The sequence below is a fragment of the Myotis daubentonii genome, chromosome 3 (assembly GCF_963259705.1).
Source record: "Myotis daubentonii chromosome 3, mMyoDau2.1, whole genome shotgun sequence".
Lineage (NCBI taxonomy): Eukaryota > Metazoa > Chordata > Mammalia > Chiroptera > Vespertilionidae > Myotis > Myotis daubentonii.
In genome coordinates, this window is record NC_081842.1 from 29,174,003 (window position 1) to 29,189,687 (window position 15,685).

Below are 15,685 nucleotides of genomic sequence, written 5' to 3' on the forward strand. Positions count from 1 at the left end.
AAGGACTCCACAAAGTCTGAAACTTCCAGGACAGCTAGGAATGTGCCTATTGGTCATAGAGGAGAGGGGACTGAAGGCAGAAGGAAGAGCATCCTGCAAAGCCATGAGGCAGCACCGTGAAAGCAGCCAGGAGGTGGATCTGGCTGGAGCCTTAAATGAACGGAAGAGGAAAGCAGGAAGCAGATTGGGGGAGGGCTTTATATAACAGAGCGAGCATTTTAGAATTGATGGTTAGAGCAAGGGAAAAGATGAGGGTTGTAGAAATGTTCTTAATGGAGGGGAGATTGAAGTCAGACCCATCTTAAAGTGGGGAGCTATGTTAGTAAAGCTTTGTAGTATTTAGAGCAAGGGAAGATGAGATTTGGGATTTGAATGGTGGCAGGAATTAGCAGTTGATTGGCGAAGCTTAAAGGAAAGGGAGAGGATTTATGTGACAGGAACACAGTAAAATATGTTCATTTGGCAGGACTTATGGGTCGGGTGAGGTTAGGAGCTGAAGATGAATTTCTGGTTTTTATATAGCACTTTAGAATAAAAAGGTTAGATTCACTGGAAGAGTGTCAGAAGCTGCCCCCCAAAACCTATTGCTTCACAACCAGGTGTCTTGAAATCTATACATGTTCACTAGATCTAGAAGTCACGCATTGTGTAAAGTGGAAATTTTACAGAGGAACAAATGATGGATTCTTAGAGATTAAGACGTTTTCCTGAGGGGAGATAAGTAGTAAATAATGTGGTCAGAATTCAACAGGGACTATCTGGCTCCAGTGCCGTGTTTTTTCCATCATATTTAAAATATCCCATCAATATCAAATAGAAATGAACTGATATGCTTAATTTAAATGTTCTTAATGTACTTGACATTCTTCAGATTAACTTTAATTTCTTACTTATTGAGTCTTCGATACTGAAGCAACAACAGCTAATCAGCTGTGTCTCACCAAAGTAACATTTCCTCGTCCCCATTTCTGTCTTTCTTCCATTGAATTAGTGAAAACTCTTGAAACTCTCAAGATATGACCTATTAAGAGCTCACTAATATGAATTAAATTCATGAGTATATAATTTTTTAAAATTTTTATGAAATACTTTGTCCCACTACCTAGGACTATTGTTACGTGAACATCAGTATATTTTGCAAATGTAAATTTCCAAAGACATAGTAGTTAGCCAGTATATTTTAAAATCTAAACCATCTCTTAAAGTAATTGAGTATCAATGATAGATTTGAGTAGAACTGGGGAAGCAGAATCACATAAATGCACAATGTTACTTACTTTATCTTTGGAGAAGCTGAAAAGTTGTTTTCTTGCAGCAAAGAATTGGACAGCTATTACACTGGCTGAGTGACCCCAGAGAACACCAACTGGCTTAGAGGCCACATAGGGGTTCCAAAGGCAGACTTTGTTGTCAATGCCAGCAGTTGCTAATCAAAATCAGAAAGAAAAAATGTTTTTAGTAACATTAATAGCCCACATTTTCTTTTTGAAATGAACGTATCTTATATCTGTAGACAAGTGCCAGTCTCAAAAAGATGGAAAATCTTGTCATTGCCCAACAGCCCAGACTCATGGGGCATGAGCTCTATCATACAAATAGCTGAAACCAAGGGAGCAGGGGGAGAGATACTCATGAGGTGAAAGGCCAACACAGTACCGTCTAGGAAGCAGCCAGTGACCCACCCACGTGGGGACAAAATCCTGCTTTCTAGTCCTTATATTTCCCCCCTCCAGCCAACACTGCTTAGGAACATAGATATTAGTTATCCCAGGAGTAAGAAAGAACTAAACAATATTCAAAGCTTCTAAATGAATCTAAATTTAAGGTTTTTAAAAAACTAAAAAGAAATAAATTATTTTCACTGCCGTGTAAATGATTATTTACAAGCAAACAAGAAGCACAAATATATTTTTGACTTGTTTAATTGAGAGAATACGGTATTTTTTTAAACATAAATTGGCTGTACTCAGGGAGCATGTCAGGAGCAGGGACCACAGAGCTTCTTTGGGTCTATGCAGAAACCAGAAGATCATTCTTTGTTGTGCCCTCAGAGAGGGCCAGCTGGAGCTGGCTTATTCACCCTCATTTTGTCAGCACTGGCCAGGTACAAAATAGTGATCAGTGGAAAGGGGTTGACCTAAGCAATCAATCAGTCAATGAAATGCCTGATATTTGAGTCATTCCAAAGTCAATTCACCAACCTCCCCAGCATTCTCTAATAAATTAGCAATACTCCTTGAAAGTTTAATGTTGGCAGATTCCTGAATTCATATTCTGAGTATCTTTTACTATAGTTGTCAGCTATTATTGTTGGAAATGTAGGGACTCAGTACCTAAATTGATACTTAGTATCTATTAACAGAAGTTTATCAGTACTCTTCATATGAATGCTAGTTACTGAATGAGGGTTAAAATGATCCCTTCTGTAGACCACATATGGTCATTCTCTATAACTACCCTATTAATTTTTCAATAGTGCCTCACTTTTTTAATAATGTTTGATCTAATATCATACATACCAAATTATCAGCTTTCAAATGTCTATATATTTAAACAGTTAATGCCTGAAACCCATTATAGCAGTGGTTCTCAACCTTCCTAATGCCACGACCCTTTAATACAGTTCCTCATGTTGTGGTGACCTCCAATTTCATTGTTACAAATTAAACATAATTAAAGCATAGTGATTAATAACAAAACAATATGTAATTATATATGTGTTTTCCAATGGCCTTAGGCGACCCCTGTGAAAGGGTCGTTCGACCCCCAAAGGGGTCGCGACCCACAGGTTGAGAACCGCTGCTTTATAGCTTATTTCCACAGCTAAACTATGTTCTTGTATATCAAGAGAAAAACTCTTCTTTAATAAACTACAGCTAGGATAACCTGAAAATTTTCAAAAACCACTAGAGGTTGTATTCTGAAAGGTGAAAATGTTCTATATTTTGAAGTTCATGTGTATGTGGGTGGGGAATGGGTAGCAAGGAAAATCATGTATTGGGGGCAGGGGGGGCGGTTAAGCTTTTGGATGTGTTAGAATGATGGTAGAATCGCAGACAATGCACAAACTGTCTTCTTTCTGTGTATCACTTTACTACCCTACCAGTGCTAATAAAAACACTCATTAAAGAATTGGGCACTTCCTCATATGTTCACCCCAGTGTAGCTCATGTACACCGTGCATTATAATGCATCATTATCAGACATTCTCAGGCAATAAAATGTAAGCTTCTCAAGTTGGTCTCTCTGGCAATAAAGCAACTAGGTGAAGAGGCTTCGCGCATACAAATAGGCATCCAGACTATCTATGAGGCCCCTGTAGTTATCATAATTTATTTTACGTACCAATTAAATTGAGCCGAGAGTGGTAATCAAAAGCATGAATGCCCTGGGCAATGTTGAAAGATGTCATTTGAAGATGCTTTTTTGGTTTTTCTCTCCAAGCCAGCACCACAGTGTTTGTACTGTTGGTTGTGCTGGAAATGATGGCATCTAAAGAGGCATTGTAAGTAACTGATATTAAAAAAAAAGGAAAATAATATTTAATTGATTTCTCACAAGACATGAACAAAATAGAACCATTTTAATATGTATAGTTAAAAATTAAACTCAGATTACCCCTCCACCGACCTCCCATTAAAGAACTCACAGTGGAAAGTTACAACATGGTCTGCATTTAAACTTTTTACCCAACCTAAGGCTACCTTGAATATTTTAATTTGAAGACATGCCAGGAAAAAATATTAATCACTCTAATTATATGGAATTCTGGGGATCGAAGATGAGTAAGTAATTGCTCAAATCCCTGGGTTCTTCCTCCTGGGTCTGAGGCAGGCAAACAGGAGCTTAACAGCCATCTGCTTCTCTCAGAGTTCCAGCTCATGCCCAAACCATGGCTTATTTAAGTTGTGCCTGGTCTAGAATGTTTGAGAGTGAGACAGCCAGGGCTCAATTCCCTGCGAAGACTCACAAACACAGCTAGAGACCTGGGTAAAATGGCTATTCCTGCCTTCCTCGTGACCCAGTGCCAGAAAATGTGGAGCAAAAGCCTATTTCCCAAGCAAGGAAAGGGAGAACTCTTTGTTCAGGAGAACCTTTCCATTCTTTCAGACTCGGGCTCCAAAAGCAAAGATCTTTTCCCAACTTCCAACCATGGCTGCCCTCATGACATTCGCTTATACATTTTGCTCAATGATTTGTGCCCAGAGTTGAAGGATTTCTGATTTGACCTCAAAATCAAATTCCTGCCTTAGGACAAAGAAGGATGTTGTAACTTTGCACAGCTTGAAAAATGTTGTTTTAATAGAATGGCCCTTAGAAATAGTCCTGATCTCTATATTATATAAATACAAGAGTGAGACTGCTGGAAAACAATTCTCAATGCACTGCACTTCTTTTGAAACTAATCACTGACTCTCTTTGTTCCAGACCATCTTTTCAAAGACATTTGCTTAGGAAAAAACCTTGAAATGTAGATTTGGTGTCTCTCTTTGCAGCAAAATGTACACAAACTTACTACCCAGAATAAGAAAAATATTGTGTTTCTCTGGAATAAAAGGCAGACATGCACCAAGTTCAGTAAAAATGATTCAGCTTCTCTAAGCTTGGGGTGTCTTTCCTGTAACACAGCCCACTGCATGTGCAAGTATTCACCTGGGACCATGCTTTGCTGCTGTGGGACTTGCTAGCAAGGGGAACTGACACAAATATGCTGATGCCAATGTTGCTTGCTATGCTGTGAGCAATAATATCCTTTTGTCTTTAACACAGGAGTCTTATACCCTCTGTCATTTTAAGATATTTTTAAATTTTTATTTCTCCAAGTGAGCACCACAGTATTGGTTTTGTATTGTTGGTTATGCTAGACATGGCATATATATACATATATACATTATATATATATATACACATATATACATTATATATGTATATATATACATATATACATATATATATATACATATATATTTAATTACTAAAGGTAAGAAAATTTTGAGAGGCAGGATAACTCAATACATTTCTTTTCCTCTAACCTTCTGTTGAGTTCATAAAACTAGAATTTATTCATTTAAGAGCCTATATTACATTATGTGAATAGCTTAATTTAATATACTTCATATTTGCCTCACTATGAAATATCTGGCATAACATGACCAATTTAAAAATAAATTAATAAGATTGAGAGTATTCAATGTGTCTCAAAATATGGCATCCAGTCTTCAAAGGTTTATTGGCATCCACTATGTGTTCTGTGTTATGACAAAGTTAATAAGAGAAGAAGTACACAGTCTGGATGCCCCCAAGCTTGGGATAAAAGATGTAAATCAAAAACTAGAAAAAACTAATAAAGTGATCAATTGAGTGGTACAGAAAGTATAATACAAGTTCAAAAAAGAACAAAGCAGTGTGGGCTTTGGGGTTTAGAAGACATTTGGTGAGTGTTGACAAGAAGATATCATTTCAATTGATGAGAAGTGGTGATAAAGCACATGTTGGGGAGCAAGGTAAACTCCAGAATTTAGAGCTGAAACAGGACTAATCTACTTTATTTTACAGATGAAGCAATAGCGACCCAGGCGCGTTCCATGATTTGGCCAGTCAGCAACGGATGGTTGTCAGACTCTGCACTGGAGCCCAAGTATTCTGACTCTGACTTTGGTGCCGTTTAATGTTACATAACGTTTGGCAGAGCTAACGTACAAATTCAGAATGCAGAGCATGATCTCCTACCACTGGAGCAGAGCTTCTGAAATTTCAATATGAGTCACCAGGGGATCAGATCGGTATAAAAATGCAGTTTGTCATTCAGTAAACCTAAGATTCTGCATTTCTATCAAACCCCCAGTTGTTACTGCTAATGCTTGCTAAGCACCACACGTTAAGTAGCAAACACCATAATACATTCTACAGAGTATTGACATTATTTTATACTCCAGAGAATTACTTCATAGCTCCTAAAATTTAGATCAAATGTCCCTTTGGAAGTCAGATGAAAGTTATATACCCTCTCCACCAGAAAGATGGATATGCACGTAACATTTCGTATGAAACACCAGGATTTTAGGAACCTCTCCACCTTCACTCACAAAGCCTACCATGGTATATCTGAAGACCTCAGGTGATGAGCCTTCAGCTACAAGGTAATTGTGGATTGTTGAAACACTTCACTGGCTTTCTCAAGTGATTCTTAAAATTTCAATTACTGATGTTCAGCCTCATGTTGTAGCTTCTACACCCTTAAATGAGATTAACTGGCCTTTGATGCTAGGTTCTCCTAATCAATGCCTGAGCACAATGTCTAAGAAAAGAGAAGGACTGGGGTGGTACAAAGGAGACTCTCGGAAGGGGAACCAAAGCAGAGCTGCCTCACTGAGCACTAGGCACACAGAATAATTCACCGAAAAGTGTGTCATGAAGCCTGAAGCACCACTAAAGACCAAAATGGTCTACTTCTCCAGTCTGCCTGGAATGAGCCTGGATGGTTTATTTCTTGCTCATCTCCCATTATGCAATCTCCCTCAGCCTACAAATTCTTTGTAATAATTATTAGGATCGTTTATTGTATGTCTCCCCTGTACTAGGCATCATGCCAGGTGCTTTCATCCTGCGATCATCTTCAGCAGATAGATTATGATGAGGAAATAGACAGCCCAAAGCCAGTTCGCCCAAGGGAAGGCAGCTAATTGGAGGTAGAAATGAGACTGAACCCACTCCTGTTTGGTTGTGGCCTCTGTTTTGCATTACTGCATCATTCTTTCCCACGAAGCCACACTGCCACATGCATGAAGATCTGAGGTTTTCATTACCAACTACATTTATGTCCCCCATACCCTCAATCCCAGACCAAGCCCCCACTTTATATTGAGTCTTCTCTTTCCTGATCTTGTAATTTACCCCTAGGAACAGTATTTTTATGTCCTCTTTGTTCTCTCTTTATCCTTTTCTTGCATCTATTGCAGCGGTTCTCAACCTGTGGGTCGCGACCCCTTTGGGGGTCGAATGGCCCTTTCACAGGGGTCGCCTAAGACTATCGGAAAACACATATATAATTACATATTGTTTTTGTGATTAATCACTATGCTTTAATTATGTTCAATTTGTAACAATGAAATTGGGGGTCACCACAACATGAGGAATGGTATTAAAGGGTCACAGCATTAGGAAGGTTGAGAACCACTGATCTGTCTTTCCTTCTAAAAAACAAAAAGGAAAAAGAAGGGGAACAAAGAGCGGGAGAAAGAAAGAAAAAAGAAGCAAAGAAGGAAGGGAGGAAGGGAGGAAGGAAGACGAGGATGCAGAAGTGATCAGTTCCTATGAAGATGCGACCTTTGAGCCTCACTGGGGAGTATTAATTATAGGAGCATAGAGGTCCCTGATCACCTGCTAACACCACTATTGCTACTTTACTAGAAGTACCAACAGTATAAAATCTGATGACAATTGTTCTCATTAGGAAGCAACCTCACTGAAAATATTCCCTTTGTTTAGAAAAAATCCTTAGGGTTATTGTAACTTGGCTCAGTGAAGCAATATTATAAGATCTAAAGTATAAACCAAATACCACTAGTATGTCTTCAAATTCATTGAACTTCCCTAATATCACTATGGTATAATCAAAATAAGTTATTTCTACCCAGAAAATTACTTTGTCACATGTTCCCACAATATATCCAAGTATCATCTTCAGCTTTGAGGATATAAAAAAAAGTACATTCTGCTCAGGTATTCAACGTATAGCTTTAAGATTTGAATCTGCAGGTAACCAAGTGACATTTATGAGCCTGTGTGTAGTGTTATATATTGGAGACTCAACAATTCACACTGTATTTCTAAAGCAAGAGAGAACTTGTTTCTGATTAAATTGTAGAATGCCAGACCTCCTGAGAATGCCTGAGTAAAAGGTGAGAGTAAAGCCATTTCCTTAAAATCAAATTATCTGATAGATAAAAATGTTTTCCTCCTTCTTAAGATAGAAAAGGAAATGATAGGTTATGATCTTTTTAAAATATCAGGCTAGGGAATGGGGTGAGCTGATTAAAAATAAATTATTTGCTTTTAATATTCTTGGTGAGTTTGGGGATTGATAGAGGGGAAAAATTAATTTCTGCTAAAAAAATAACACAGACTCATAGATACAGAGAACATTTTGATAGTTGCAAGATGGAAGGGGGGGTGAGAGGATGGGTGGAAAAGGTGAAGGTTTAATAAGTACAAATTGGTTGTTACAGAATAGTCATAGGGATGTGAAGTACAGCATAGGGAATATATATCTATCTAACAATAAGATAATATGCAAATTGGTCGGGATACCGTCATGTAAGGACTGAGCAGGCTGCGTCCTCGCCCCCTGCACTGGCCCGGAGGCATAAGGCTCGCATTCCGGGGGTCCACAGGTGTGCGGAGAGGTCCCTCCACCACGGGCCCAGCCGGGGGTCCTCAGGCACACAGAGATCCACAGGCCTCTGCCGCGACCCAGCTCAGGGGTTCACAGGCCTCCCCCGGCTCCTGGCTACCTCTTTGAGGCAATCCACCGAGAAGCCCTGCATGGGTGGGCGGGGCCTACCTTTTTGGGGCAGTGGATTGCTGGGCTCCCACATTGTGACAGGGCATAGGCCATGCTGGGGGACCCCTCCTCACCCTGAGTGCACGAATTTCATGCATCAGGCTATTAGTGTGTGTGTGTGTGTGTATAAAAGGCTAATATGCTAAGTGCTCCTCCTACTGTCCAACCGGTCACTATGACACACAGTGACCACCGGGGACAGACGCTCAATGCAGGAGCTGCCAAGCTGCAGTGACTTGGCAGCAGTGATTCTCAGGTGACACACCCCAAAACAAGAGAGGAGGGAGCCTGATTCCTCGCGGGCTACACGATTCCACTTTCGGCCGTCGGTTATGTTGTTGCTGGGGTACTGTCGGCCCTGAATCTGGTTTACTGCACACTTGCATTTGCATTCCACACCCTGTACCACAGCAACTTTGCAAAATGCCCTCTCGCACTCCAGGACCTCTTGGGGGATGTTGGAGAGCCAGTTTCAGCCTGATCCCTTAAGGCCAGGCTGAGGGACCCCACCTGCTGGAGGGACCCCTGCTCACTCCGCAAACACTGGGGAGGGACCACGGAAGGTTGGCTCCAGGGTGTGTCCAGCTCGTCTTACCCAGTCCCGCCTGCTGGCCACCTTCTAATTAATTTCCTTTCAATGTGCACGAATCCGTGCACCAGGTCACCAGTATCTATATCATAAAAGGCCTGTGGTCATCACGCCGTAACGCAGAACAACCAATGACCAAACTCAACAGGAGGCATACACAGGTGGGTGGGGCCACAAGCGTGGCAAGGCGTGTGTGGGTGGGCAGGACTGTGCACAGGTGGGCGGGGCGCAAGCACAGCAGGGCGCAAGCGGGTGGGTGGAGCCACATGATTTCTCCTGCTGGGCTTCTAGTAGTTAATGATATTCTAATAACTATGTATGGTGTCAGATGGGTACGAGATTTATCAGGATGATCACTTAGTAAGTTATATAATGTCTAATCACTGGAGTGTGCACCTGAAACTAATATAATATTATATGTTAACTATAATTGAGAAATTAAAAAATGATTTTTAAAAAAGACAATACACCAAAAGAAGCACAAATTATAAAAAGACTGATTAATTTGACACTAAAATTAAAAACTCGTTTTTATAAATAAAACACCATAAAACAAAATGAAAAATATGCCTCACACTGAGAGAAGATATTTGTAACACACATAACTGACAAAAAAGAAGCACAAATCAATAAGAAAAAGAAAAACAATTCAATAGAAAAATATGCCAGGTAATCCACAGAAGACAAATTCTAAATGGCCAATAAACTTATGACAGATGTTTTATCCTCACAAGTAATCAGGAAAATGCAAATTAAAACTACAGTTGATGAATGTATTTCACACTCATCAGATGGGCAAAATGTAAACATCTAACAATTCCAAGGTTGGTGAGGGTGTGGACAACCAGGAGCTCATATGCCTGCTGTTGAGAGTGTAAACTGATACACCAGTTTGAAGAACCATCTGGCAACAGATGGCCAAGTTGTGCATAACTATATGTGGCAGCCCTGCCAATTAAAGGTACGTGAACTCAAACCCACAACATAGCAAGTCCACCCCTAAGCATGTGAGCTGAAAAGACTCCATGTATGTGCATGAGGAAACATGTAAAGAATGTTCTAGAAGCATGATTTGTAGTGGCAAAAAAAATGGAAGCTCCTTGCATGTCCATCAACAGGAGACTAGATAAAGGGTAGAAAAATCTACAACTTGAGAAATACTGGGGGGAATCCATTTAAATCAACACAGATTTATCTCATAACATGGAGTAATACAAATTGCAGGAGAATGCAAGCAGGGTGATAGTTATGTAAGGCTTAAAAACACACAAAATGATACCACATAGCACTTAGTGATAAAAGCGCATGTGGTCAAAATAAAAGAAATGCATGAAAAATAGGTTATGCATTTTATCTAAAAATTTGTGTTAGATAATATTTTGAGGGAGAAAAAGACAACTTGATAATGTCTGTCCATTAAGATGCTAACTTTCAACTTTTCTGCTCTCTGCCATTTAGAAAACATTAAGCAATCTACCATTAATCCTAGTCCTCACATGTGCCAAAATGCCCTTGTATCATAGCAATTAGGTAATGTGAGGAAAGTGATTTGAAAATGAAAAATTATACCTAAAAACTAAGTAAGTAATGCTATTAGGTGCACTTAGAGTGAGCTAGAACAAGACCACTCTCTGTCAGTTGCCAACAGGTAGACCTGAAGCAGGGTAAAAACTGGGCCATGTCTAACTAGGAATTCTTATCATTCTCTGGACTTTTACTTTATGAGTCATGTGACTTGGGAAAATACCCTGCCTTGAACTTCCTTTGATGTTTCTTATTTGAGAGAGTGTGTTTTCAGTTGCATTTCTTATTTTGAAGTTGGAGTCCCATTCTTTGAGACCACCATGCGGCTCTCTATATTCTGAGCAACTACTATTTGAAAGAGGAAAGATAGAAACAACTCTCTTCCACTTTTAAAAATCAAAGTGCATCTAATTCATCACTCGTAAGCAATTTTTAAAACAATGCAATTCATTTAATGATTTTACAAAATGCTGATTAGATCCATGTTCATGATACAAACGGACCTTCCCCTTCCATCATGCCTCAGGACAAGCTGCAGGGAGAAGCCTCTTTTATTCAAACCTAGGCAACCAGCTTGCAGCTGGTTTCAACTGCTTTGAACGCAGCAAGGAGGCTGGCAGGAAAGGTGGGTGTTCCAGCTAACTCAGTGGTGCACCATCTTTTTGTCCAGAGGACTGATTTAGACACAGCCAAGTGGAACAACACACAAGCAAGACACTAAATCTGATTCCAAACCTAGTCCCTATCAATTATGAAGGCTCCCTGAGGAAACAGCCTGGCATCCATATTCTAAATTCTCTGGCACAGCGCCATTAATTAGCACAGCAATTAGTGATGTCGCTATCAGTTCAAACTGTTTTGTATCTTCTCCTGGCCATGGTCAGACAAAGGTGGCAAAACACAGTTCAATGTAATAAAGAATCCATAGTTTTTATTGTTGGCTGTTGAATGCTCACTCTTTCAACAGCTGCACCTCCATTCTGTGGTTTTCAATGATACTGTCTACATGAGAAGGCAATTATTTGGGACCAAAAAAAAAAAAAAAAAGGAAAATTCCCTGAGATTTAAGACATTTACATCTTGCCACTATTGCCTGAAATATCTGTACCTACTTTGCAAGCATTTCAGGATGTATTATTTTTCCATTAAAATGTGACACAGAACCCCTCAAACAAGATGAAAATATTTTCTACCTCAAAGCGTTAAATAAGAAGTCGGAACCTTATCGTAAAGCACTAAGCTAATACTCTTATGTCGGAAACTGAGTTTTTCCTTTGACATTTCAGTTTTATAGATATTCTATCCTTAGCTTCAGTGAAACATTATTAGCCTGCGTGCTCAAGTATTTCTTTTCTTAATTGTACATTTAGTCCTCACACTGAGAAGAAAATCAGCAAAAATAGTTCTTGAGGAGTTCTGAGGATATCAATTCATGCTGCTGGGGTAAAAAGAATATCAAATGAAAGCAGCCGATGTTTACTTGCTCCTGAGAGAGTAAGTCTTGCAGACCAAGGAGCATAGTCACTAGGAAGCCCATTGTCCTATTTTGGACTCCAGCCCCTCTCACTCCTTCCTGCTTCCTCCCTTCTCCTTATATATTAAGTTTTTTGAGAGTCAAGCCTATAATTACTCTTAATTCTACAGTCTCCAATGCCTAAGGCAATTTTAAAGCACATAAAAGAAAAATAATTGTTGATTGATTGACACATGAAGTCTACAATTTAAATAAACTGGCCAAAGTAAATATGTTTTCTCAGTTATTCTTCTAAAGAATATCCACTTAGTTACAATGAGTTTTGATTCAAAAGCTATGAAATTACATAATCCAGGTTAGATAGCAAAGATCCCTACTATTTTTCACATATAAAACTTTTCTTTAACCATTTCCTAATTACAGTGATTTAGAGGCTAAACTCTAAAGTTGGATTCTTCATGTTTTAAACAGGAATCTCTACTGTTGATACTAAACTAAGTTCCAATGTTCTCTTGTCAGTAGATAAGAAAACTAAAGATAAGAAAGCATACATCGTAAACAAGATGAGCAATGAATTCACATGGCCCAAGAGAAAAGCTCTGTCCTTCAACTTAACAGACAAATGCTCATGAGCAATTTACTGCACCAACAGGGTTGCTTTTTGAAAGGTTTAAATGAAAGAGCGACAGGGTTTAGAGTGAGAACTTGACATTCTTCCCCTGAGCATAAAAGTGATACTTAAACAATTATTCATGTTCAGAAAAAAAAATCTCAATTTTAAAACCATGCTTGGTACATCCCCAACCTTCTCAAAAACAGATTTCTATTAGCTACTTCTCTGTATTATCCATATTAATTTAAGGTCATTGGGGCTCAAATAATACACTAAACTTCCAGAAACCTACCACAAGGAGATTTTAAGAACTATGACTGTATTACCATAGTCTATCTAGTCTTTAGTTTATGTATTAAAATATCATGCCTGTTTGGAAGCAGCTACAATAGCCCCTTACAGTTTCTACTACTGTGATTTTTGTTTCCATTTTATGAAAATGTAACACACAATTGTGTGCCTGTCACACATAGTTGATGACCAAAATAAATAAATAAATAACATATTTTGTTTTTTCCACTATTAATATCCTGCCATAATTAAAGGATGGGTAAAAGGTACCAAAGACATGGTATGATTTATACTGAAGGAAAATGCATGATCAATAGTTTTTTCTTATGAAATATTATTATTGTGGGTCATGCATTAAAGAATCACTAACCTCCTAAAACCCAAAAAGTGTAAAACTACCATAAGAGCCATCGGCTGGGTCCATTTTGACTCTATTCTTCAAAGCAAATTAGAACTAGACCTACAATGCAGTCAATGAGAGTGTGAGTTTCCATTCCTCTCCGTGGGCATTATTTAGTGTAGAAATTTAGAAATGAGAAAATTACCATAGTCCTCAGTTTCTGGACCCAAGGAGATATTAGAGTGGGCATCGCACATCTGGATCTTGACCATCAGATGCAAATTTCGTAAAAATTAGGCATATTGTGAAACTAATAAACTCATTGGTGACTAGGTTTATGAAAGTTCTGGCTTTCTCTAGTTTCTGTTTTATACCTAATCCTATCACACACAGAAATGTCACTTAAGATCAGAGAAACTCAGTCACTATATCAAAAAAGAGAAAAAGGTAGAAAAGGTAATTAAGAAGTTTCCATTTTGAAGGCAGTCAAACTAATATATTTCCCATGAGAGCATAAAGGAAACAAAGGAGTGGTTTTGAGGGGATTTGTTAAATCCTTTTATTAAGCATCTTGAAGCGACTAGATGAGACCAGTTAGGATCAGAGTGGTGTCGAAGTTAAATGGATTCTGTGGCAATTTTCTCCCTTCTCTTGAGATGTTTTGAGTGCACAGTTCACCTGAATTAATTATATGAGGCATAATTTAGAAGGAAATAAAAGAAAGAAAGGGTCCTGCTAGTAGGCAAGGAACAGCAAAGAGTCCAGGACAAAATCTCCAGAGAACTAATTACTGGTGTCTAAACTTGAACATTTTGTGTGAAACATTTTCATCAAAGAATATAAACGAAGAAGTTGAAGCTGATCATTTCATTCATTACTACGGAAATGCAGTACCTTGCCTGACCCACTCTCCACGATGAAGTTTGTGCTCTAACGTATAGCAACATTTGTGATATCCAGAAAGCAGTTCTGCCCAGTTAATGGTCACAGTGGCTTCTTCATTTTCACATGCACTAGCGGGACGCTCAAACAGGGAAATCAAGGCTGTCGTGAAAACAATGGCTTGAACCTTGAGAAGAATATTGAAAGAGAAACAAACATGGGCAGAGAAATTGTTGCAAGAAAAATCTACATTCTTTAACATTAAAAAATTGATATTGAGTTAATAGGAAGTTCTTCAATATTATTTAAAAGATGCAAGCAGTTATATTAAAAGACAGAACAACTACAATGTTAGTAAGGCAATTACCAAGGGCGGTTCATTTACTTTTATGATATACTCATCATTAATAACAGTAAGAATAAAAATCTTTGACAATTATAGAAGGAAATTGTTCAAATTAGACTACTTAAGAGTTCACAGCCATAGTCTAGTGTTGTTCAGTAGATAATTAATTTTACAGAGATCGGGTGGAATTTGATAGGAAGTCAGAAATCATTGCTTCCCTGTCTGGGTGTCTGTGCTGCCTCTCTAATGCATCTATCCTTTGTTAAATGTAGAGGAAATGATCACTTTCCAGGAGGCTGGTACTGAGAAGCCTGGAACCTTATGAATAAAAATCAGAATACAGAATTTGAAAGAGTTATGAGAGATAACTTTAGTCATTTGATATTAAGTGTTTATTAATATTGGAATCAAAAAGAGTATAAGCATCTAGACCAGCTGGTGTTGCTCAATGGCTGGACATTGATTCCTGGTCGGGGCACATGCCCAGGTTGTGAGCTCAATCCCCAGTGTGGGGCATGCAGGAGGCAGCCGATCAATGATTCTCTCTCATCACTGATGTTTCTATCTCTCTCTCCCTCTCTTAAATCAATAAAAATATGTTTCTTAAGATTATAAGCATCCTATGATGAAAAAAGAAAAAAATTTCTAAATATGAAATAGTCAAGAAAACCCACAACGGAGATTGTTTGTTATAAGCAAGAAGAGAGGCCCTGGCTGGTATGGCTCAGTTGGTTGGAGTGTCATCTGATACATCAAAAGGTGGCGGGTTCCATTCTCAGTCAGGATACAGACCCAGGTTGCAGGTTTAATCCCTGGTCCGGGCATAGGCGGGAAGCAACTGATAGATGTTTCTCTCTCTCTTTCTCTCTCTCTCTCTCTCTCTCTCTCTCTCTCTCTCTCTCTCTCTCTCTCTCGCCAATCAATAAATAAAAACTTAAAATAAAAAAGAAGAGAAATTGTGATGACCTAATCCATTTTTTTCCATGTCCATCGTGTGTGGTCTTATAATCTATAATGCAGTTCAATTAGAAGGTCACACTCATTGCATTCTATTTCTATATGT

The 15,685-nt window shown here is 38.7% G+C and overlaps 1 protein-coding gene across 1 annotated transcript in view; it reads right to left on the minus strand.

Annotated features, from left to right (window-relative positions):
* WDR49 (WD repeat domain 49) overlaps nucleotides 1–15,685 on the minus strand; it is a gene marked incomplete at its 3' end in the record, with an annotated part of 135,184 nt that overhangs the window by 93,284 nt on the left and 26,215 nt on the right. Inside the window, exons 4-6 of the mRNA XM_059686146.1 lie at nucleotides 14,289–14,463; nucleotides 3,346–3,513; nucleotides 1,278–1,426 (exon numbers count right to left, since the gene is read on the minus strand). Coding sequence (XP_059542129.1) covers nucleotides 1,278–1,426; nucleotides 3,346–3,513; nucleotides 14,289–14,463 — 492 coding nt within the window. The remainder of the gene's footprint in view (nucleotides 1–1,277; nucleotides 1,427–3,345; nucleotides 3,514–14,288; nucleotides 14,464–15,685) is intronic.